General features: G+C 43.2%; 1 protein-coding gene across 2 annotated transcripts in view; it reads left to right on the forward strand.

Annotated features, from left to right (window-relative positions):
• The window catches only part of SPTBN1 (spectrin, beta, non-erythrocytic 1), a 216446-nt gene that overhangs the window by 129301 nt on the left and 63713 nt on the right, over window positions 1-23432 (forward strand). For both annotated transcript variants that reach the window (XM_011950583.1, XM_011950584.1), the window contains one exon: window positions 16104-16255. In XM_011950583.1, coding sequence (XP_011805973.1) covers window positions 16104-16255 — 152 coding nt within the window. The remainder of the gene's footprint in view (window positions 1-16103; window positions 16256-23432) is intronic.

The following is a 23432-nucleotide window of genomic DNA, read 5'->3' on the forward strand; positions in this document are numbered from 1 at the left end:
CTGAGAGCAGGGACTCCTTGAAGGTGCAAGATGAATTACACTCCTCCCAGGTGTCAGGCAGGGGAGAGAAGCACCCTCCATCTAGAGATAGGGAGGATTCTTTCTGATGAGGGCTTCTGCACTGAATTATGTTAAACTGCCATTTTGGAATCGTCAGGAATTAAGGTTGTAGGATACCTTAAAAGATTTAATTCAGTGTGTTCCATTTAGGTTGGGGGGAAACTTACTCAGCATTCAGGCTTGAACCCCATTTCATATCAGTTGGGGCCAGAGGTCCTTGCTAATGTAGAACTCTTGTAGAGTGGTGGGAGCTGTGGAGTCAAACTGCTGGGACTGTGCTTGCTTCGTGACTGTGGGCAAATCACTGAATTTTTCTAGGCTTGAGTTTGCTCTTACGCAAAGTATGTTTGGTGGTAAGAGTGCCTACTTCACAGAGTAGTTGGGAGAATTGAATTTTAATGAAGTGCTTAGAAGCGTACCTGGCCCTAGTAAACACTCAGTATAAACCCTGACTATAGGGGTGTACATGGAAGAAGATAATTTAATTCCTCTGTCATCTAGGACCATGCTGGAGCCCTTCCCACTTGTGTAGCTGAAGCACTGGTGGATCAACCCCCATTCGCCTCTGGACTCAGTCGTCAGCTCTGAAGCTTTGACCCCTTGACTCACCTCTGGTCAGTTGGTCCCACAGTGCTTTGCTTGATCCTCTCTGTTGCCACCTGTTCCCATGTAGTATAATTACCTGTTAAAGAGGCTGTTGTCAGTAAACTGTTTTCTGCATCTATCCTTATTTCTTACTGCTTAGTAGAACAATTTAAAACCTTTTTAAGAATGGATTTGCTTTTCCTGTAGATGAAACCTGAGGTGTGGAACCCCAGTAAATAAAGGGTATGAGATGGGAGCTTTTCTGACGAAAGTGCAGGTGAGAAGATACTTGGAGGCTGACCCTGGGCTTTGCTCTTTCTGCATCCCTTGCTAGGAACATGATTTGGAAACTACTACCCCGGCATCCTGTAGACCTCAGTGTTTCCTCAGTGAATGTCACTTTTTAAAAATTAATATCCTCAGTGTCTCCATCTATTACAAGGAAGTATTAATGTTTGTTTGCCGTATTATGCTTATAAATGCTATATAAAGTTAACTACTGATTTAGTATTCCCCAGAAGAAAGACATGAAAATTCAGGGTGGCCTTTTATTTTAGAGTATTCATTGAAGGCAGCAGTACACATAGGACCTTTTGTGATGCCCCAGAAAAGTATGTTTTCCTCCAGTGAGTGCTCTTTTTATTCCTACTCATCAGTCCCAGACCCATCGGGTGAACCTCTATTCTCTTATCAAACAAAAAATCATTTCACATTTTACCCTTAAATGGAAATGCTCTTTAAATTTTTCAAAATTAATATGTGCTCCTAAAAACACAAAAACAGAAAATCAGCAGCGTATTGATAGAAATACAGAAGTGGAAATGCCTCCTGTCTTTGCTTCTACTCCCTTGAGAGAAGACAGTTAATAGTTTGGCAGATATCCTTCGATACCTTTTTATGCAGTTACTTATATTTAAACTTACATGTTCATAGGATCATACGGAGTATATACACTGTTCTATAAGGGACTCTTGTATTCAGTAATATTATATGGCCACTTTCCCAAGCCTGTATGCTGTAGGTTTTCCTTACTCTTTTTAATACATACGTACTATTCTTTTATAAGGATATCCCGTATTTTAATTATTCAACCTATTAATGTATATTTAGTTTCTAGTCTTTTCTGTTTTGCTGTTGCTATTCTTTTTGACAATTATTTTTTGAAGAACAAATCAGCTAGAGCAAGAAGCTTCCCAGGCTATGTCAAGGTAGCTGAACAATAAGACTACTCCTGAGACAGTACTGGCTCACTGTCTCCCTCCTTACAGTCAAACTGACAAAACTACAAACAGCCAGGTTCCCACACCTTTTGGAAGCACCTGACTTTTTGGAGTGGGAGATAAAGCCTTGCGTGTAGAGGCAAGGGAGAGATGGGGTGGGAGGCTTGCACGTGGATGCATCCATGGATGTTATAAAGATCTGTATTCTGTTTTATGGGAAGATATTTGCATTTAAGTTCAGCAACACTCTGCAAGAGGTTTACTTTTCCAAAATAAATAGAACAACAGAAAAACAAATCTCCCCATTTATGCCCTCTTGTTCAAAGCTTTCCTTTTTCATTTGAAGAAAATTAAATTTAGACAGATGACCAGTTCTAAGCTTAGAAGATTCAGTATGACCCAGGCCATACATTGTCTTGTATAAAAGTGTGTTTAAAGCTTTGGTTAGTGTTCCTATAATGCAAAATAGGGTTTGATTTAAAGTAATCAAACAGTTTATAGAACACAGGAACACTCTTGTGTTCTATAAACTGTCGACTGTCCTGCCCTCTTCTGATCAGTGTGAGGGATCTTATGGTGCCACCCTGCCTGTTGGGTAGTCATCCTGGGATTGAATCTTGAGGTCATTTTCTCCTCCAGTTTTTCTGTCCTCCTTTATTAAAACAAGGCAATGAACATTGGGTACTTACAGGATTTGTCTGCCAAAACTCTGTAATATTTGGCTTTGAAAGAAATCTTGTGTAACCACTTTATGTGTGAGGTTGAAGAAAGCCACAAAGGAAGTTAGCAGAAGTGTTTTTCAGTGTTTGACTCTGTGTGCAATAACTTTCTCTTTTACATGTTAAGATATCTTTAAAATAATTGAATGGTAGCTGAGTATCAATTATCTAATGCTGTGAACTCTCACGGAGTCAGAAATTACTCCTTACATATTTAAGGAGAGAACTCTTAATGCTTTTAGGTGTCCTTCCCAGTGTCCTTATATTAGTTACTCAATAAATGGTTGCTATTGACTAACCCAAGATGAAAAAATGACAGGCGACCTTTATGGCTGAATGTTGGGTACTGGTGTTTTACCTGGAATAATTTTTCAGGCAGTGGAATAGTTGGCTGAGTTAAATACATAACCATGGATTGGGTCAGCAGCTTGTCATTTAGTAAATTACTTCCTGAATGAACAATACTCTGTGAGAAGTGAAATTTTGGGTTACACATTGAGATATTACTTAGAAAATAGTGCTAAACTTTAAAATTTAGTTTCAGAATTTTCTAAATCAGGGAGCAGCTTGTCAGTATAAAATTATACATTTTGTTTTTTAATCTTGTCACGGTTGTTCGTTACTTCTGAAATCCAAGTGTGGTTTGGAGACGACTTTACCCTACTCCTCCCCAATCACACATTGGAAGTCTATTGCTTACTTGCGTAGACAACTGTGATTGTGGAGTTTGGCACTGGAATTGAGACACTCGTATTTAATTTATCAATCTGTCATTTCAACTCTGAATGCTTCTACAATGGGTTATGGTCACTGGCCAAAAAGGGTTTAGGTGACTAATGTGTAATGTTCTTCAGAACAGAAGCCAATTTTTAAATCCTTTTGTATTTATGTTCATTTATTTTTAAATATAATTCCTCTTCTCATTAAGTGGAATCTTGTCCTAATTCTATAGTTTCAAGTGATAACTTGGCAATGCTGTGGCTTTCTTTATTCCAAAATGCTAATCCTTTACAGATAAATTTATACATGCTGCATAGCCTTATTTGGAGGACTTCTGTATCTTAGCTTATCTTAGATGGGAGCTTCCATAGTTAATTCATTCAGGGATTGATTATTTTAGTCAGTGCTGTACTGTCCATGCACAGTAGACAGCTTTGTGTGGTGGCTTTAAGTCTTTGACTCCCCCTCTTTCTGGTCTGTATGTCTTTCTGGTTTAAAAGAAAAAATATCCCTCAGACCTTAGCTTTTTGGATTCAATGAATTACTGTTAACTTTGACATCCTCATTAAATAGGAGAGCTGTTGGAAACTGTCACGAGTGGCTGGAATTGGTACTGTTATCTTGTTGGCGACGTCAGCTTCTCTGGGCATCTGTGCAAAAACATTGAGGTAGAGCAAAATCCTCTTCTATCTTGAATGTCTGAAGATAATGTGACTTGTGTGTGTGTGAAAGAGTTCTATTTTTCCCTCTTTGCCCTTTTTGTCCTTAAGAATTCTGGAAACCTGGAGTAGATTGAAAACCACAATAAGCAAGGGCCGGGGAGCACGTTATTTGATTTTTTAATAAGCTGCCTCTGACTAAGCTTACATACTCCATAGAACATTAAGGCTGCTTTTTGTGTGTATTGCATGAAATAAGAAACATCGCAGATTTGAATTCCCTCTCAATACCTCTGCTTAATCCAAGGCTCCTACAACAAAAGCCTACCTTTAGCCCTTGAAAATGAAGTAGAGGATTTTATCTTCACTGGTGAATTTGTGTGCCACATGGTAGACTGGTGTAGAATGTAATATTTACTGCTTCTTTAATGTTGCTTAGGAAAAATATCACACAGACATCTCCCTCCTCCATATGTTGCAATTATACTACTTTCATAAAGTCTTGAGTGTGCCTGTTACGGTTGTTGCCCTTTAAAACATTCTTTTCTACTTAGTCTGTATTCATGTTATCGTTCTGCCATTCTGTGTTAAGTTCTGCCATTCTGTGTTAAGTTTAATAATTAAGTTGTATGGTATCAATTTAGTTCTAAGCTTTTCCTAACTTTTAAGGGCATTGCAAGTTATTTTCTGCCCACCTTGAATTGAAGTCCCCTTCCATGGAGAACTGCGGGAGAAGAAGTAATGGTGTATGAAGTGTCCATCAAAGTAAGAACTGAAGAGCCTTCACCTTCTGGGGAGGGCTGGGAAGTTGGAAGATCAGGCCTCAAGCTGTGCCACCCTTCTCATCCTTTGAAGGTGAGGGTGCAGCTTTGAGGTCTAGCCTGTGGTGATTACCGTAGTTTGTGCCTCCTGACAACTGGGGTGGCACACTGACCATCCGATAAGTGAAGGTAGCCAGATAAATAACCGCTCCTCTGGGGAGTGGAGGGGGTCCCGAGTTCACCCTTTGACTGACCTGACATGTGACAGAGCCTAGTAATGTCACTTACCAGAAAATGCATGTGGTTACTGAGCATTAACCTGGCAACATATTCAGTAGCAAAATTTAAAATAGTACCCAGTATGGTGCCTTGTTCATAGCAAGCACTTAGTACCTATTTGCTAAGCTGATTTTGATTTGAAGTGAAGTCTAACTAATGGGATGTGGGATCAACAGTGTTATTATATTGAAATGTTTTAAACCAGGACATGCCAAACTTTTTCTATAAAGGACCAGATAATAACTGTTAGGCTTTGTGGGCCACATGGAGTCTCTATTGGGTATCATCAGCATCCTCCCCTTCCTCTTCCTCCTCCTTTTAACCACCCTCTTAAAATGTAAAACCTATGTAGCTCCCAGGCTACATAAGAAGAGGCTACTGGCTGAAGTTTGCTGACTCCTGTTTTGAATTAATCTTTTAACTCAATCTGAAGGAACTGACCAGACATGAATGGTTATGAGTTTTTTCTTCTTGTTTTGGGGAGGTAATGTCTTGTTTTCCTCAGGCAGTGTGGGATGGTGGTTGGAACTAAATAGATACCATCCCACACTCCCTGTGTGGGATGGAGTGCCTCAGGTGCTTTGGAATTTTTTAGGGTTCAGATAAATGTAGGCTCTAATTCTGGGTGTTTCTTTGCCAGCAGCATGCGTTCGGGGGGATCCCAAAACCAGTCTGTGCCTCAGCCACCTCAGTTAGTTAGAAATAACAGGCTGTAATGAAGGAGGAAAGTGAGTGAAGGTCCTAATACAGCATCACCAGTACACGCCTGGGCTTACTTCAGCCTTTGCCCTAACTAATCAGTCATCCTGGCTACGGTTCCCATCCTGTAGAGATGGAGAGTAGCAGGTTAACAGGCTCAGGATACAACTTCCTGTATATAAAAGCAGTTTGGAAGTGTGCTCCACATTTTTAGTCAAATACAGTGAACAGTTACTGAGTATTTTATCACAAGGTCCTAATTCTGTTTTTTTTACATTTGCTTTTTCCTCCTGGTTTTGGCACCTTGCACTATTGGGTTTTTTTTTTTGTTTTTTAAAAATTATTTTTAATTTTTGTGGATACATAGGTGTATATATTTATGGGGTATGCAATGTTTTAATATAGGTATGCAATGCTTAATAATCATATCATGAAGAATGGGATATCCATCCCCTTAAGCATTTATCTTTTGTGTTACAAACAAGCCAGTTGTACTCTTAGTTATCTTTAAATCTACAGTTAACTTACTATTGATTAATTTACACTGGTTCCCACCTTAGCTCTCATCTTAGAAGAGGTAGTTGTGTTGCTTTGCCTCTTACTTTCAGAGAAAGCCCCCACCATAACCTCAGCTCCCTCCAGAGTCTTGGCTTCTTATGGATTGTGACTTTATGCAGCTCACCTTGACGTAGGACTATGACAGAGGCAGGACCCTGGGGACAGAGCCTCATTTCTCAGTTATTGTGGGTCTCCTCCCAGAGGTTGTCCTTGCAGTGCCTTGGTCTCCACGTTGGCAAACCGGGGTTGTGCCGCTCAGAAGAAAGACCCTCTGGAAGCTGCAGGAGAGGCTGCCCAGTGGATGCAACCTGTAGGTGCCAGGTCATAGAGAGCTCATGGTGGGTTTTGTAGTCTGCCCATCAAACTGTACGTACTAGCAGACAATTGCATATTTGCTTCACATGCATTTAGAGCAGAAATTTACATGTGTTTTGTCCATGAAGCAAGTTAAACAGTTAAGGAAACTATTTTAACTCAAGTTCTATTTTTATACAAATCAGCAAACATGAATTTAAGGCCTTCAGACTAGTCCGTCACAGGGAGGACTTCAGTCAAAAGATTAGTTTCCTTCCTCTTGCTGCCTCAAGATAACAGTTGGATTCTCTGTTATCAAAATAGCCAGCTGCCTGTTTCCGGCTTCCTGCTCTGTGTATTTTGCATGTTACTCATGGGAAATGATTTATTTATTTTTTCAAACTAAGGCACATAGGGGGACTCCACCCTACCACTATTCTTTTGTTTTGAGTTAGGATCCTTTTTTATTCTTTAAAACAATTCAGGAATTGAATTTTAATAGATAAATTGTTATAGTTGGTATAAATTAAGTCTTGTGACAATTGGCCTGTTTGGGTCATGTTTAAATAATGTTGTAATATGTTATAATAATGTCCTAATCATACTCTTGTGTATTTTGCAACTTCACTTTACCACACAGGTATGTGGTGGCAATTGCCCAAAGGTAAAAGAAGCAAACAAAAAACGAAATTTATCAACATTTTTGGTTGGCTCTGGACCCATTTTAGTCTGAATGACTACAAAATTGCATTTTTATCCATATTTCAGACATTGAGGAAAAATTGCAAGAAGCAATTCAGCTGTCAGATATTTTTAGTGCTATACAGTGACAACATTTAACTGCCTAGGGCCTGTCTTTGTGATTTGAAATTTCCCTCCTCCTCAACAATTTCAGTGAGACCACCACCACCACCACCAAGATTTATTGAGAAACTAGTCACTGGGCACTGGAGGTTTGCTGATTCATTCAACAAATGTTTATTGTGCACCTACTTTATGTCAGGTATATGCTAAAGCTCTAAACAGGAATAGGATCGGGCCTTTGCCTCTGAGCCAACTGCAGGTTAATTGAAGAGATGGGACACAGGATGTATAAGAAAAAGATAAGAGACCACATTGATAGAACTAATCTTGGCTGGATCTTAAAGGAAGGGTAATAGAAAACTGCCTTCCAGGTTAGAAGAATGATATAAGCAAAGATGGGGAAAAGCAGCATGCAAGGTGAGAGTTCAGAGCATGAGAGGTAAGACCTGTTAGGTTGGAACAAAAGATGGTGTGCCAGGGAAGTTCCCAGATGAAGCTGATGTCTTAGGAGAGCCCATTTGGGACGTTTAAATGCCAGACTCAGAGATTTGGACTGTCTTCTGGATAGCTGGGGTCCATTGAAGGTTTTGATGCAGTGCTGCAACTTTGAAAAACCACTGTTTGAGGAACATGACTATGGTAGTGATGTTTAAGGTGGATTCGAATTGGAAGAGAGGCACAAGGCAGGGGAGTTCAGGTGGGGTCTGAAACCACCCAAATTGTGGTGAGCTTTGTTCAGAACACACAAAAATACATTGCCAAAATTATTTTCTTAGCAACTGATATTGTACTTCTTTGTAATGTCTTTTTGTTATTTTTTAACTTTTTATTTTGTATCCCCAGCTAGATTTCTAGTTAATTGAGGGTAAGAGACTTTATCTTAGACACAGAGTTCTAGGTACAGTATGCACTTTGTAATATTGAAGCTCACGAATGCCCTCAATTTCAGATTAGTCAGCTAACACAATATTACCGATTTAAATAGTGGGGATATGTTCATGGGAGGATTGCTTCCTCTCCTTTGGATTTCTTCTTAGCTTCCATCCCTGTAATTCCTTTCTCTCTTACTTTGAACCCAGATCTACACCTAACTTAACTATATGTCTGTGCAAAGCAGAAACTACACGATTGCCGTCTCTTACTTAGGGGGTAGGCCATTATCTTAGCACAATTGAAGAGCCTGATATAAAATATTATTGGGTTAAACCTGCAGGTTCAGACTACTTGAAAAGTAAAAGGAAGATTCCTTCTGTTAAGCCAGGTATAAATTCAGTCTTTAGGGGAACAATGAATAGGGTCTTTTGACAGTTCCTGATTCTATATTAACCTTTTTTTCCGTCCAGGGATGTTCCATGCCTTCAGGCTTTCCTTCATTCCTGGCTCCCATCCCTTTCCATAACCAGAACTGTGGCATATGGTGAATATAGTTGTGTTTGGCACTCTGTGCTGAGGGTATTGCAGAAAGGTGCCGTACAATCATTTCCATCATGCAATGCTCTTCTGCTCATCCAAGCTATTTCTGTATCCTGCAACTTGACTCATGCTAACACAGTGTTCATTTTCTTGGTTATAGCAAATTCTCCAGAGTAAATAAATATGGGGCTGGGTGCAGTGGCCCACACCTGTAATTCCATCACTTTGGGAGGCCAAGGTGGGAGGATCACTTGAGACCAGGAGTTTGAGATCAGCCTGGGCAATATAATGAGACCCTATTTCTACCAAAAAAAAAAAAAAAGAAAATGTTAGCCAGGTGTGACGGTGCATGCCTATCTGTAATCCTAGTTACTCTGGAGGTTGAGTTGGGAAGATTGCTTCAGCCCAGGAGTCCAAAGTCACAGTGAGCTGTGATCACACCCCTATACTCTAGCTGGGGTGACAGACTCCTTCTCTAATAAGTTCTTTGGTTAATTGATTAAAAAATATAAATTAAAAAATTATATAGAAGCATTACAGCCTTTCAATATTTATCACAGTCATTCCCTGAGAAGCAAAGAAGTAGGTGTTACGCTTCTAGAAGAGGATGATGATGGAGAGAATATTCATAGCCCTTTGTTTTAACCATTAAGCAAATGTGTTTCTCAGTACTAAATACCTCATCTTTTTTTTCCTTTTTCCTTTTCTTTTTGTATTTTTTTTTTTTTTTTTTTTTTTTTTAATGAGACGGAGTTTCACTCCTGTCGCCCAGGCTGGAGTGCAATGACTCCATCTGGGCCCACCACAACCTCCGCCTCCCGGGTTCAAGTGATTCTCCTGCCTCAGCCTCCCGAGTAGCTGGGATTACAGGCATGCACCACCATGCCCAGCTAATTTTGTATTTTTAGTAAAGATGGGGGTTTCTCCATGTTAGGTCTCGAACTCCTCCTGACCTCAGGTTTTCCACCTGCTTCAGCCTCCCAAAGTGCTGGGATTACATGCATGAACCACTGCACCCAGCTACGTCATCCTTTTTTTCTAATACATCTTCTGAGAATTTCAAGTTGTTTATCAGAAACCAAACAACAAAAGATAGTGAATCTCAGCACATGACAGGAGAAGGTGTAGCTATGCATTTTAATCCCTCTTGCCTGACTGGAGTGGGGGAGACAGAGCCAAGGACCTCACCACTACTGGCTGGTGACACTTAGCAGCCCTTAACTCCACTGAGCCTTGGGCTTTGCTGGAGATAACTAGCGCCCCACCTACCTGATAGTTTGCTATGAAGATGTAGTGAGCTTTGAGAAAGTATGAAGTGCTATTCAGATGCATGGCAATGTTATTGCAGACACCATCTTACAAAATTCAGTCTGTAGGAAGGAGCACCATACTAGGATTTCCCTTATAATTTACGCCTTCTGGGAATCAGAATCTGATGTAAATGTTGCCACTCACTTGAGGGTGGGTTTCTTGACTCAGTAGTTCTCATTGACAGTAGTTGGCTAATTTATTTATCTCTGAGCCTGTGGAACTACAGGCTGAGGTGGTTGGGTCTTTACACTCAGAACGACTTCAGGTTCCTAGGTTCTTGGAGCTCCAAGGACATTTTGGTAGAATTTGTGGTCCTGAGAAGCTTATTTTGAGACCATTGTTAGGAGCCCTTCTTTCTGTCTCCCACCCCTGTCATGTCACAGAGACGGCCTCACCACGCTTCTCCCATGGAGGGCTGCTGGTTCTTTTTGTCCTTTTTTCACTTAGTTTTCCGCTTTCCTCCCTGGACTGCCAGAGCTGCAGCTGCCTCGAGTCCTGGGTTGTGTTGGTAAGTAAGTGATGTCCAGGCTGCTTAGAGGTGGGGTCCTCAGGCGTGATCTTGGATCCCACTTGTACCACATTGGATAGCATTGCAAAGAGGGGATGGTGAGAAGTGTTTGAACCTGAAGGCCTTTACGTGGAGAAGTAAGGAGACCTATTCTGCATACTCTGAAGGTGGTACAAGCCTTACTGGGCCACAGAGATAGGTCTAGTCTTGATGGAGACACCATCCCAACAGATGGAGAGTTACCCAGTAATGTAGCAGACCCTTTACAAAATAAGGACTTTCCTTAGTTAGGATGGTGAGATGATGGGTGATTCTAAGTCTTGTATCATGCAAACACTTTCTTTGGGTCTTTTTTTGTTTGTTTTTTTGTTTGTTTGTTTTTTGAGACAGTCTCACTCTGTCGCCCAGGCTGGAATGTGGTGGCATGATCTCAGCGCACTGCAACCTCCACCTCCCAGGTTCAAGCAGTTCTCCCTCAGCCTCCTGAGTAGCTGGGATTACAGGCGTGTACCACCACGCCCAGCTAATTTTTGTATTTTTAGTAGAGACGGGGTTTCACCATGTTGTTTAGGCTGGTCTCGAACTCCTGACCTCATGATCCTCCCGCCGGCCTCCCAAAGTTCTGGGATTGTAGGCGTAAGTTACTGCATCTGGTGGAAACACTTTTTTAAATGTTGTGAATGAGACATTATTGCATAGTGAGTGAGAACCCGGGCTCTGGAGCCAGCCTGCCTGGAGAGTTGTTAGCTTCTACCTCATAGGGCAGTTGTGGGGATTATAAGTGCAGTTAGCCCTCCGTATCTGCAGATTCCTCATTTGTGGATTCAGCTGACAACAGATCGAAAATATTTGGAAAAAAATTAACAATACAATAGAATGTAATACAAATAAGATGCAATATGACAACTGTTTACACAGTACTTACATTGTATTTGTTATAAATAATCTAGAGATGATCTAAAGTATACAGGAAGATGTATGTTGGTTATAGGCAAATACTATACCATGTTATATAAGGGACTTGAGCATAAGAGGTTTGGTTTCTGAGGGAGGTCCTGGAACAAATTCCCTGTAGATACTGGGATTAGATACTGAAGGACGACTGTGCCTGGGACATAGTAAGCGCTCAGTGAAGGCTATAATTATATTTTAATAAAAAAGAAAAAAGTCATTTTCTTTCCATACAACTATTAAACAACCTTCTGCCACACACATAATTTCCTCATGTTCTGGAATTTTTAAATAGCTGGCCCAGGTGTTAAAGAAGGGATTTTTTGAAAGAAAAGTAATTTAGGTAAGTTCTAAAGCTTGTTCAGTCCTGAAATTTTACGATTCCATGACCCTCTGGTAAGTTTCTTTTTTTGAGACAGAGTTTCGCTCTTGTTGCCTAGGCTGGAGTGCAGCGTCACAATCTTAGCTCACTGCAACCTTTTTCTCCTGGGTTCAAGCGATTCTCCTGCCTCAGCCTCACAAATAGCTGGGATTACAGGCCCACCTGGCTAATTTTGTATTTTTAGTAGAGATGGGGTTTCACCATGTTGGTCAGGCTGGTCTCAAACTCCTGACCTCAGGCGATCCACCTCTCAGCCTCCCAAAGTGCTGGGATTACAGGCGTGAGCCACTGCACCTGGCCAATTTCTTAAATGATTTGAATTAATGAGACTATTTCTTTGCTGGAGAAAAGGAGAAGAAACTAATTTAGAGCAGTTACAACACTCTGGACACTTTGACGTGCACTTTATCTCCTCTTGTTTGGTGCTCAGCAGTCTTTAGATGAATCCTTATAATATGTAAGTTTAGTAAACTGCGGGAGGGTAGGGGGGGCAAATACAGCTGAGAGATACCCCCAGAGGGCAAGGGCACAGAAGTGCTTGTTCCTTGGAGGCACCACTTACCAAGTTTGGGGCAGGGCTGGCTGGGAACCTACTCAAAGGTTTACCTGCATCACCTTCTTGGGGAGGACTTGATAACAGCAATACAAGGCCCAGAAATGGTAAAAGGAGAATGGAAATGGTGTGAGGCACAGAAGTGTCCACCTCGCATTGCCCGAAGCCAGCCCGCCCCGGCTCCCTGCTGCTGGTGCTGCTGCTCCTCTGCCCTGCAAAGGGCGTGCCCTTGGTGGCATGAGTGGGCCTGAAGGCAGGGCATTTCTGCTGCCTTCGAGCTGACCTGCAGATCATCAAAGAGAATGATGAAAGAATAGCAACCCAACTTGGGGGGGTGCTCTCTGGGGTGTGTATTCCAAGATTTCTCAACCTTGCACTGCTGATATTTTGGGCCAGATAAGTCTTTGTTGTGGGAGCCATCCTGTGTACTGTAGGATGTTTAGCAGCATCCTGAGCCTCTACCCTCTAAATGCCAGTAGCATCTACCCCTGAGTCATGACCATCAACAATGTATGCAGACATTGCCAAATTGCTAAACGTGCCGAGGAATCAAAATTGCCCCTGCTAGAGAACCTTGGGTCTAAATAACCAAACCAGTATGGAGCTTGTAAGTGCTACCTTCTTGTATCACCACGGTTACTTCATGCTCATAGGGCTGGAAGTCGGCTCACTGCCCTCTGCTGCCCCAACACCTCCTCACGCAGCTAGCCCCAGTCACGGCAGCTTGAGCTTGGAATCACTCCTGGATTGCCTTTCATCATCCGTGCCAAGGGCCTCCTGCTCCTCCTCAGATGTCTGGCCCATCTCCGCCAGCCTTCCTGGGTGGAGAGTGCAGGGGTGATGTCATTGTGCCTTCCCAGGAAGGGTGGAACAAAGGAGGGAGTCCCCAAGGACACGCAGCCTCATCCTCTACTGAGCCACCGAGTAGATTTCTTTTCCCCTCTGTCTCCCTCCTTCTGGCTTCAGAAGTATTTGCTGTTCACCAAGCGTTCCATTGTAAGAGGACACGCTCGTTGGCTGGGGCTTTATGTGTCTCTGTTGAGTCCATTTCCTGCCCCTCTTGTGTTATGAGGGTGTTGATTCTGGTCTGGTCCCTGGATGGAATCTTCTGTGTCTTTTCCAGTGGCGGGGTGTGAACCTGAGGAACTTAGACCCTGCGTGATTTTTCCAGCACTCTTGCACTTCCCGGGGCCTGCTCCTGACTCTGAGGAGAGTTAGAAGGAAGGGGAACAGGAAGAGAGGGCAGGAACGCAACAGCTTATTTTTTTATTTTTGACATCTCCTCCCCCTCTTCTTTCCTCCCATCTACCTTGAGTTTCTAAGAACCGTGGTAGCCCTGGGGAGCCCTCCCAGCGCAGATCTCAGTCTATTTCAGCTCTGTTCTCTGCACCCACCCATGACCTCTCCATTTGCTTCTCTGTGAGGAGGAAGGTTGGAGTTGGGCTGTAACTCTTTAGGACAGGGCACTAAGGAAGTCTACTGACTGTTGTTTCTGGCAAATCCTCAGTTTCCTTGTAAAGGAAGCTGTTAATTTAAAACCTAAAAGAAGTTGGGGTGCTCCTTTAGTGAGTAATTCACCCAAAAGAGTGACATTTTGTGCTCGTTTATTTAGAAATACTTTAATCCAAGCAGGTTTTCATTTTGATCTTGCTCCCTTGCTTCATTAAAGACATTTTCTGACTCTAGTATAATGCATAAAGGATTTTATAAGTCACAAAAAAATTTGTTAACCCTAAATACATATAAACTACGAGTTAACTTGCCTCCTCGATAAGAGGCCATCTGTGAAATGCACCTTATGTATTCTGCTCTAGACCTGCTCTTTCAGAACGACCAAACTTAGCCCCAGAATTACAGCTTCTGAGTCACTGTAGTAAAGTTGCCATCCATCACAATGATTACATGATCAATAATGCATGTAGTCTTTTCTGTAGGACCTGTCGTGATGTTTTTGGTGCAGCTCCTTCTCCACTGCAGCCTGCCTCTCACTGTCTTTTTCTCCTTCTCCTAATCCTGTCATGTTTGTTCCTGTGTTCTGGTTGGCCTTTGTCCCTGGGGAAGGGCCCTCCTTCTGTCTGGATGGGTAGTTCCTTTTTGGGAAAGGCAGGACCTCAAGGAACCGCTGACTGTAGCAGGTGGCCGGGGATCTTGGCAGGTGCCCCAGTTGACTCTCCTGCCAGGTCGGCAGCTGTAAAACCTCAACCAGTGTCATCTCTGCCTCATTCCCTCCCTGTGGTGGGTGGTGGAGTCAGTTCAGCAAAGCCTTCAGACAGACCTTCCCAGGGTGTTGGGCTGTTTGCTCTCCTTCTGGCCAACCTGAGAACCCAGTACTCTCAAGCTACTGGGCACATGCCTTATTAGCAAGGGTGGCTTTTTAGTTGTTACCCCCGCCCAGTGGTTTTGAAATATATGCCAAATTGTTGAGCTATCTGCCTTTTTTGTAGATTCATGCATAATCATTTTTGTGGTTTGGAGTTTGCACTAGGAGTAGGTTTTAGATTCTTGGCATAAATGCATACTGGTGGAACTAGATATAGGGTATGTAACATAGAGAACAGAGTCAGGAGTATGAGTGGCTGGGTCCTTGGCATATTCTGTGGATGTCTGTTGAAGGTCCTCAGCGACCTATGTTTCGAACATTCTGCAGAGGCAAGAAGTTTGAAAGCCTGTTTGTATGGTATGTGAAGGCCAGTTCTGGGCAAATATGTCTAGAGTTTTATACTTTAAATTGGACATAATTTGATCACCGAGCCTTGAAAAACGTGTAACACTGTTTCCTGGATGACTTGAATGTACAACAATCACACTTTAGACCATAAATCAACAGTTGCCTTTTCAGCGAAGGATCACAGTATGGAGATTATAGTTTTCTTCTCCTTTTATAGAAGAGAACATTGAATTCTCTGTTGAATCACATTTTTTGTTGAAACCCTGGGCCCAGACCCTGCTTTCCTGTTGCCTGCAATGTCTCTGCACTCTCCATGTTGCCTGCCATTTTCTTTGTTGTTCATGGTGTGTGTGACTGAGCAGGTGAAGGGGGTCATTGCAAATCAATGTCATGAGTGAATTTACCTTGACCAGTGTTGCCCAATCCTTTGTAGATGAGGGAAGCAGTTTTCTGCTGTCTCTTGAGATTTCCTACCCTACTACACCCTTTCATATACTTACCTTTCGGAGGAATAATAGCTGTAACATGTACGTTGGAAATTTTACCAGTCAAGTATTATGGTATAGGGCAGGACTGCAAAGGACCTTGTTGTCATCTGCATCCTGCTGCCTCTTCAGCAGGGATGGGAGAAAAGAAAGAGGAGCAAAGGATATTCTGCTGGCAATGGGCCTGGGAGCTCACATGTTTAAGGACTGGACAGTTCCTACACAGATGCTCCTTGACTTATGAGATTATGTCCCAGTAAACCCATCGTAAAGTCAAAAAATTGTAAGTTGAACCATCAGTAATCAGTGTTCTTTCTCAAAGATATGACCACAGTTAAGGGGTGCTAAGTAGAGGTGTTCTTGGAGTTCAGTTTTGCTGACCTTCCTCTGGCTGGGGTCTTGTGGCCCTGCTAGCATGTGCCTGCTCCTGCCAATGTGTGATCAGTGGTAAAATAAGTTCTGCTCTGCTTGCAGATGAGCGTGAAGCCGTACAGAAGAAGACCTTCACCAAGTGGGTCAATTCCCACCTTGCCCGAGTGTCCTGCCGGATCACAGACCTGTACACTGACCTTCGAGATGGACGGATGCTCATCAAGCTGCTGGAGGTCCTCTCTGGAGAGAGGCTGGTGAGTAGGGATCTTAGGAAGCGCCGTGCATTGTAGTTGGGAGAACATTTTTGAAAAATCAAATGTGGACTTGTCTCCTGTTGAATTCTGCAGTTAATGATTGATAGTTTTGAGGAGAATCTTGAGAAGTGAGTTGAGCGCTTCACAGAAAGCCTTAGTGTCACATTCCGAGCCTGGGTGATGTTCTTGAGCTGTAATAAAGCCACTTCATTCTGGTAATTTGCAAGGTTGCCACCTTGGTCAGAAAGAACTTGGCTGGAGTCCCTGTTAAACAGGGCATGGTGCTGGAATTTGAAGGGCCAGGCTTGGGCGCTGGTTTCTAGACGAACCTGTGTCCCACATGAGATGATGGAATGTTTTCCAAATTTGCGTCTTTCTGGTTGTCTAGAAAATCTGAGCTGCCATCTTAAGATGGCAAGCACTGAATTCAGTGGTCACTGACGTTCTCTTCCTTGCATACTTTTTATTTTAGGGGTGGAAGGAGAGGCTGGTGTTTTGTCATCTCCTTGGGAACAGAGCTTCTGATGAATTCACCCTGCCTTTTCAGTCAGGAAAGTTGTCAGCCTGCATTGAAAATTGTATCCCCAATCTGTTTCCCAGAGCTGCTGTGGCCCTCTCTAACGTGACTCTTGTTTATGCACCTTAAACTAAAGCTTAAAGCAGTCACTGTGACTGATCCAACAGGTTTTGTCTCACCTTGGTTTGAAAATGGTTGCTGTATCCTCCCAGAGCACATGTTGTGCCATAGGTGGAGGTGAGGCTGAACCAGGAGCCAGAAGCCAACGCCCAGGGATGGAGACCACATCTGCACTGACATCACCAGGAAAATATGATGCTGACGGTTGGCAGGGTTGCCAGAAAGCCTTATTTTTAACTTGATCTCCACCCTGTAGCTTGCCAGCTGCAGTGGGCCTGTGTGCAGACCAGCCCCACACCTCTTACTGCAGGCAAGGGTCTAAGGTTGTACCTTGTCCTATTTGTTATCAGCCCACAGACAGACTGCCTCTTTTAGTCTGGGTAAAAATGGAGCCAGAAGAGTATTCTCTTCCCTGCCCTCCTGTTCAAGAACAGGGATCTCCAGAAGATAGTGAAGCCCTGTCTTCTCTGTAGTGAGTTTCATCCATGCCCTTTGTTCCTGAGCATGTATGTCTAGTGGCCTCATTTTCTGTGAGGGTTTGTGGGTCACACTAGACAAATAAAGGAGGCCCCTGCTCAGAACCATGACAGCTATAAGAAGGCAGTTGGTTTGTGGTGTGGGGGTGAGGGAGTGGGCCCCCACGGGGAGTTTGAACAGGCCATTTATTGCATTTTGATTTGTTTTTACAAAATGAATCTTGTTTGAGAGCCTAGACTAAAATCATTGTGATATGCAGCTTTAAATATAATTTTTATAACCAGACTTCCTTTCTCTACCTCTCAACCTTTTTTTGTTTCTTAGTATTTAACCTGGTATGATTATTTATTGATTTGTGTGTGTGTGTGTGTGTGTGTGTGTGTGTGGAGTGGGAAAATGGTGTTTTGAAAGTAGCTAAAAAAAAATCATTAAAGGTCAGGTGGGTAGGAATTAGTCTGAACATTTATTTTTGTTCCAATAGCGTCCAGTCTTCTAGACTATAGGGAGTAAATTGTTTGCCTTTAAAGACCCATAATTATTTTATATCAAGAAGATTATGTCCTTGATAATGTCTCCATAATAAATGGGATCAGGCCCGTTGCCATTCTGAACAGGGCAAGAAAAATATAAGTAGGGAGAAAAACCAGTAAAGCGTAATTCTTAGATGTATGTGAGTATCTCCCACTCCTCTCCTTATTTGCTAGCAGTAAGTTTTTTTGTGAACCCAGATACCTAGGAGAGTAAGGATGGAGAAGATGGTACAGTGGCTACCATCTCCAACCTCTTAAGCAGTCGGTGTCAGTGGTTTTACAGAACTTGGTAAAGCCCCAAGTGCCTTCATTTGTATTACCCATTCTTCATAGCCATCCTGGGTTATATAGGTTGGCCAGTCTAATTTTCTTATTCCAAAAATAAAGATACCACAGATAGAGTGCTCTAAAGCTCTTGTTCATCTGGACTGGAGATTTTAAGTCCCTTTGGCCTCGTAGTCTCTTTGGTTCGTGGAACTTCCTGGAAAGGAAACACACCACACACTGCCTTTGACTGTGGAGGTTGCCAAGGCCTCAAGTTAAAGATCCTCCCTGCAGGAGACCTCCATGAGAGCTTGCCCCAAAGGTTCCTTGCATATTCAGATTCCAGAACTAATGAGGTGGTTAGAGCTTCCAGGCCTGGGTAAATGAATGTCCCCAGCTAAGTGTGTCATCAGATAACATTAGCTGAGCTTTCTGCACTAGTGGTCCAAAACCCTGGGTAACATAAACATTTGTACTCTATCTGGAGCCCAGTCTTTGTCAACCAGCATTTTAGCCCCAGCACTTAACCACCAGCTTGGCAGTAGCTAGCAGATAAATGTTTGAGGGACTAGGTGATTCGATTTACTTTATTAATAGATTATTAGAGCCAGTTCCTTTACAGAGGAGGAAATGTGTGTTTGTGTGCATGTGTGTTTTCTGATTAAAGTTCAAAGAAACATTAGTTTAGTGACCCAGACAATGCCACCCTCACCCCACCCTGGATTTTGGCTCAATAATATTTGAGTTAAATATGAGCAAGTTTTATGTAGGCATTTGGGTTGTTTAGGAACTTGATTTTGAACTACTCAGCAACATCAGAAGGCAGAGATCTCTGGTCCTGGCCTGGTTATGATCTGTGTCCAGAAGTGTCTGCTCCCTCTCAGCCTCAGGTGTATCAGCTCATAGAGCAGTGAGAAGACTGAGGGCTGGGCCAGGAAGCTTCTGCTAGTCAGGATTAGATTGATTAGAAAGAAAACTATTCTCATTTCTTATTCTGAAATCACTATGGTCTATAAGTCTCCATAGAGATCTTACTTGAAAAATCCCTTAAAAATACAGACCCACCCTTTAGCATCGGATTGGCAGATAAAAGTGTGAGCACAGAATCTGTGCTGGCCATTTAGTAATTAGACCTAGATCTCAGGGCCAGACTAGAATGAGACTTGAGGGGTGAAGGTTTGCCCTGCAGCAGCGTTGACATAAGAGAGAGGAGCCCCTGGCATATCAGGCCTGCACTTTAATGGTAATGTTCTGCCCACAGGTCATAACCCACTTGAGACGCTCGCCATTGCCTACCACCTCCCTTCATGGGCATCTGCAGTAAAGAATGGTTCTCACTACAGTGGCCAGTTTTCTGCCTTGCTCCTGGCCAGACTAAGCCCTCGCCTCTGACTGAAATAAAGTGAGGTTTTCCAAACACCTCTACCCTCCCCCAAACCCCACAAGTCAGTTATCACTGGTTTTTGCTTGCCTGTTGTTTCCTGATGTTCTGTATTCTGTCTTCTTACTCCATCAGTCAGTCTCTGAGAAAGCAACAGAAAAGTGTGTGTGTGTGTGTGTGTGTGTGTTGCCACCATTAATTTCAAAACAAGCTGAGCTAGGTAGAGAAGATAGATTTAACATGAGATTTGTTAAGCCTTTAATCCCACATTGAGCTGCTCTGAGTTTTTTTCATAAAGCCTTTGTTGAGAGAACCATACTGGTACATATTGTTTATTGAAACAGTGTTTGTGGACTGGCCATGGAACCTAGCTGGGTTTTTTTTAAAACATCATTTGTATGGGAGAATTTACTTTTGTTTTAAACAACCAGCCACAGAACTCCTCCATTAAATGTGGGTCTAATCCCACAAGCTTGAAAAGTGAACTCAGAGTCCTAAGTGCCACACGATAAAGTGACAGATGAATGGCCCCAGAGCCCTAGAGTTCAGAAGGGGAAATAAGCCCTCTGGATGGGATGTCAGGAAACCTTAGTAGGTGGGTAGGATGTGGGTAGGGTTCCAGCTGGGTCCAGGAGAAGAGAAGAGCTTCACAGGCGGGGCAGCCAGAGTGTGAAAGCTCATAGTTTGTACTAAGTGAAGAGAGCATTTGGAGGTAGCAAGCAGCAGGCACTGGTGTAGGGCAAGTTTCCCAGTTAAACTGGAGGGGTTTTTTGGAAAGGAATGGTGATGGTAACTTCCCTATCACTTGTGTTTACAGAGTACTCTCCTACTCTTTTCTCATTCAGTTCTTACAGTCTAATGAAGTGGGCAACTGTTACCTCTGGTTTGTAGAAAACGGTTACCAGTGACTTGCCAAGGCCAGTGCTGCCAGTAGGCGATACGGTGTGGACTGCAGCCCACCCTACTGACTCTTGAGCACCTCCTTTCCCTCGGAGCCCTTAGGATTGGGTCCCAGCAGGGAACAAGACAGACAGGAAGTCATGGGACACAGTGTGGTGTTCCCCGATTAATCCTAATTGGGCCAAAATAACTAATACTCCTCTGAAAGCTCAAAGTTTCATGTGATGGGAGGAGTTTGGGGACTAATGTGAAGTGAGTTTGGCTTTGTAGCATATTAGAAGAAATTTTGAAATTAGTGCTTCCCATCTTACCCTGTGTATTCAGTAGAGACCTTTGTTTGTGAATGTGTATAGCAAAAATCTATGTTCAATTAAAAGACAAAAATATAAGCAAGTGCCTGTCACACTGATTTGCTGAGATCAGTGTCCTTTCTCTATTTCCTCTTTACCTGAACAAGAAATCAACAGGTACTGTAGACTTCAGCTTTGGTGCTAGTGAGTCCTCTACCCTGCAACACCCTGTAGATTGTTTTTATACAGCTGTGAGTGACTTTAGTGACCACCAAGTAAAATCCCCTCACTTGGTAGATACGGTAAGTCAGGGAAAATAAGTGACCAGCGAGGCCACCCAGCTGGGTTGTGGCAGATCTAGGCCTCACTGGCCTCTCTCAGTGCCTGGGGCTGTGCTCTGTCCAGCACTACAACCCTTGGTGAGTTGCCACTCCAGGTAGCTGCAGGGTTGCTTTGGACACTTACAGAGAAAGAAGGGGTCGGGGGTACAGGGTGGAACAGGGCATCGCAGCACCCCAGAGATCTCCCAAAACACCCTGCCAGAAACCTTCCCTTGTATCTTCCTCTCCTATTAAAAAAAGAGGACAGATCAGCTCTGTGAAGCTTTTTTTTTTCTTTCTTTCTTTTCCTCTCCATCTTTGGACTGACAAAACCTTTGCCATTGTGATTACTCCATAGTTCTGCAAATCCTGATGCCTTACAGAGTGTGAATGACCCAAACTCAAGGCTGGGCGGACAGGTGGGGCAGAGTCAGTGCCCCAGGAGGGACCACCCAGCCCCCTCCTTCCTCTCTAAAGGTTTTGGGTCCATGCAGGGGAATTTGCCTAAGGCCATACTGCTTCTTAGGCAGGGCCTGGACTGGACTTGCTGCTCCATAAGCAATTAGAATTATGTTGTCAGATCCTAGAGATGTTTATGTGGCCCAGTAAGTTTCCTCTCCTCTTTTAGAGTGAGAAAGAAGATGGGTCTGGGATGGAGATACGACTGGTAAAGGTTTAGGACTAGACGGGACCTTGGGAAGGGGAAACAGGAAAAGCGCCTGTGAAAAAACACAGGAATCCACAGACTGTAGTGTGAGGGGAAGGGAAGCTTCTTAAAATGATTTAAAGGAGGGTCAGTAAAAACAGGCATTTTCCTCAGAGGAACTGCTGTCTGCCTGCAGAGCCCCCCGATAGTCATGTGAGTCTGGTATCGACCCTTGTCCCCATGTTAAGGGCTGAGTTTCACTTTCCTGTCAGAAGGGACACAGGACAGAAGTGCACATGTTGCTGTGGGGATGGACACATGCCACACTAAGGAATCCAATGGCTAATAATGGAGGCAAGACAGAGGACGCTCCTTTCCTTTGCAGAAGTAGCCACTCTTGGGGCAGGCTTCAGAAAGTGTTTACTGCTCTGAGGCGCCGCCCCCACCCCCCCTCCCCGCTCCATTATGTTTAATTTTCTCTATTGTTACCTCTTCTTCCTTTTGAGAAGATGAAGTTTGGCAATATAAAAATAGCTCTTTAAAAAAATGAAAACCAGCCAGCAGATGTGAACCGAGTCCCTCACTTCCTTTCACATGGAAGCATGTACCCTTCTTCCCTGTACTGTGTTCTGGGTTTTTCCTGTAGCATGAAGAGGACGAGCTTTAAGTCCTGGTTCACCACATACTAACTAGCTGGTAGATTGCTTCATCTCTCTGAGCCACTGTGTCTTCATCTATAAAATGACAGGAATAGTAATTATTATAATGCTGGGTTACTGTGAGGATTAGATGTGATCACAGCTGTCAGCCGCCTAGCAGGGAGAGGTGAACACACAGTAGTTGCTCAGTAAATGGCAGCTAAGAATTTTTAGATCTTGGGAGCTTTGAAGTTTGTAACGTGTTTCTATGGATAGCTCTGTGAGATCATGATCACCTCCTGAACTTAATTTCTTGTAATTACTGCTTCCTAATGTGCCTTAACATGTGCCTTAAAACATGTGAGAAGACCACTCTGAAGCAGGTAGAACACACATTGTGGGAGTGTGGTGTACTTGAGTTTTAGTCTCAATTCCCACTCCCTTCATGTTGTACCATCAGGAAATCATCTCACCTCGCTTTGTCTTGTTTATTCTTGTTATTCTGAGGCTTGCTAGTTTTTGAGTTGCATCCAGGTCTGGAATGAACCATCTCTTAGCTCATCTAGCATAGCCAGTAACCATCAGCATGGGGTCCCTGTGATGTGGCATTGAACTTCTTCAACCTGCGTGAATGTGTTTGGGCCCCATCACCACCCTCCCTCTCCCACACCCCAGACCCCATGTTCATGTGGAAACACACACACATTCCATTGAGATTTTGTAGAGAGAGAATAGAGTTGTGGAATGTGTCGTACATGTTTCCTGTTTGTGGGGAGGAGGTTCTGAGAGGACCACTTTTTCCACTGCATTCATTTGAATGTAAGTTGAGAGGACCACTTTTTCTACTGCATTCATTTGAATGTAAGTGAGACAAGTGATTATTTGGGATCAAGCTTTCAGGATAAAGTCTGAAAGAACATTGGTTATGTCCTGCTGGTTGGAGCCTGGGAAGGTACCGACAGTCCCCATCTGTTCATGAGTCTCTTCCTTAACTTCTCATAATTCTATCCACACTGTCCCCTCCACCCTCTTGGAGGGAGACTTAGGAGAATGGCTGCTGCAGTTAGAAGTTTCTGTCCCCCTTGATCTGCAGT

Source organism: Colobus angolensis, unplaced genomic scaffold, assembly GCF_000951035.1.
Source record: "Colobus angolensis palliatus isolate OR3802 unplaced genomic scaffold, Cang.pa_1.0 Scaffold309, whole genome shotgun sequence".
Lineage (NCBI taxonomy): Eukaryota > Metazoa > Chordata > Mammalia > Primates > Cercopithecidae > Colobus > Colobus angolensis.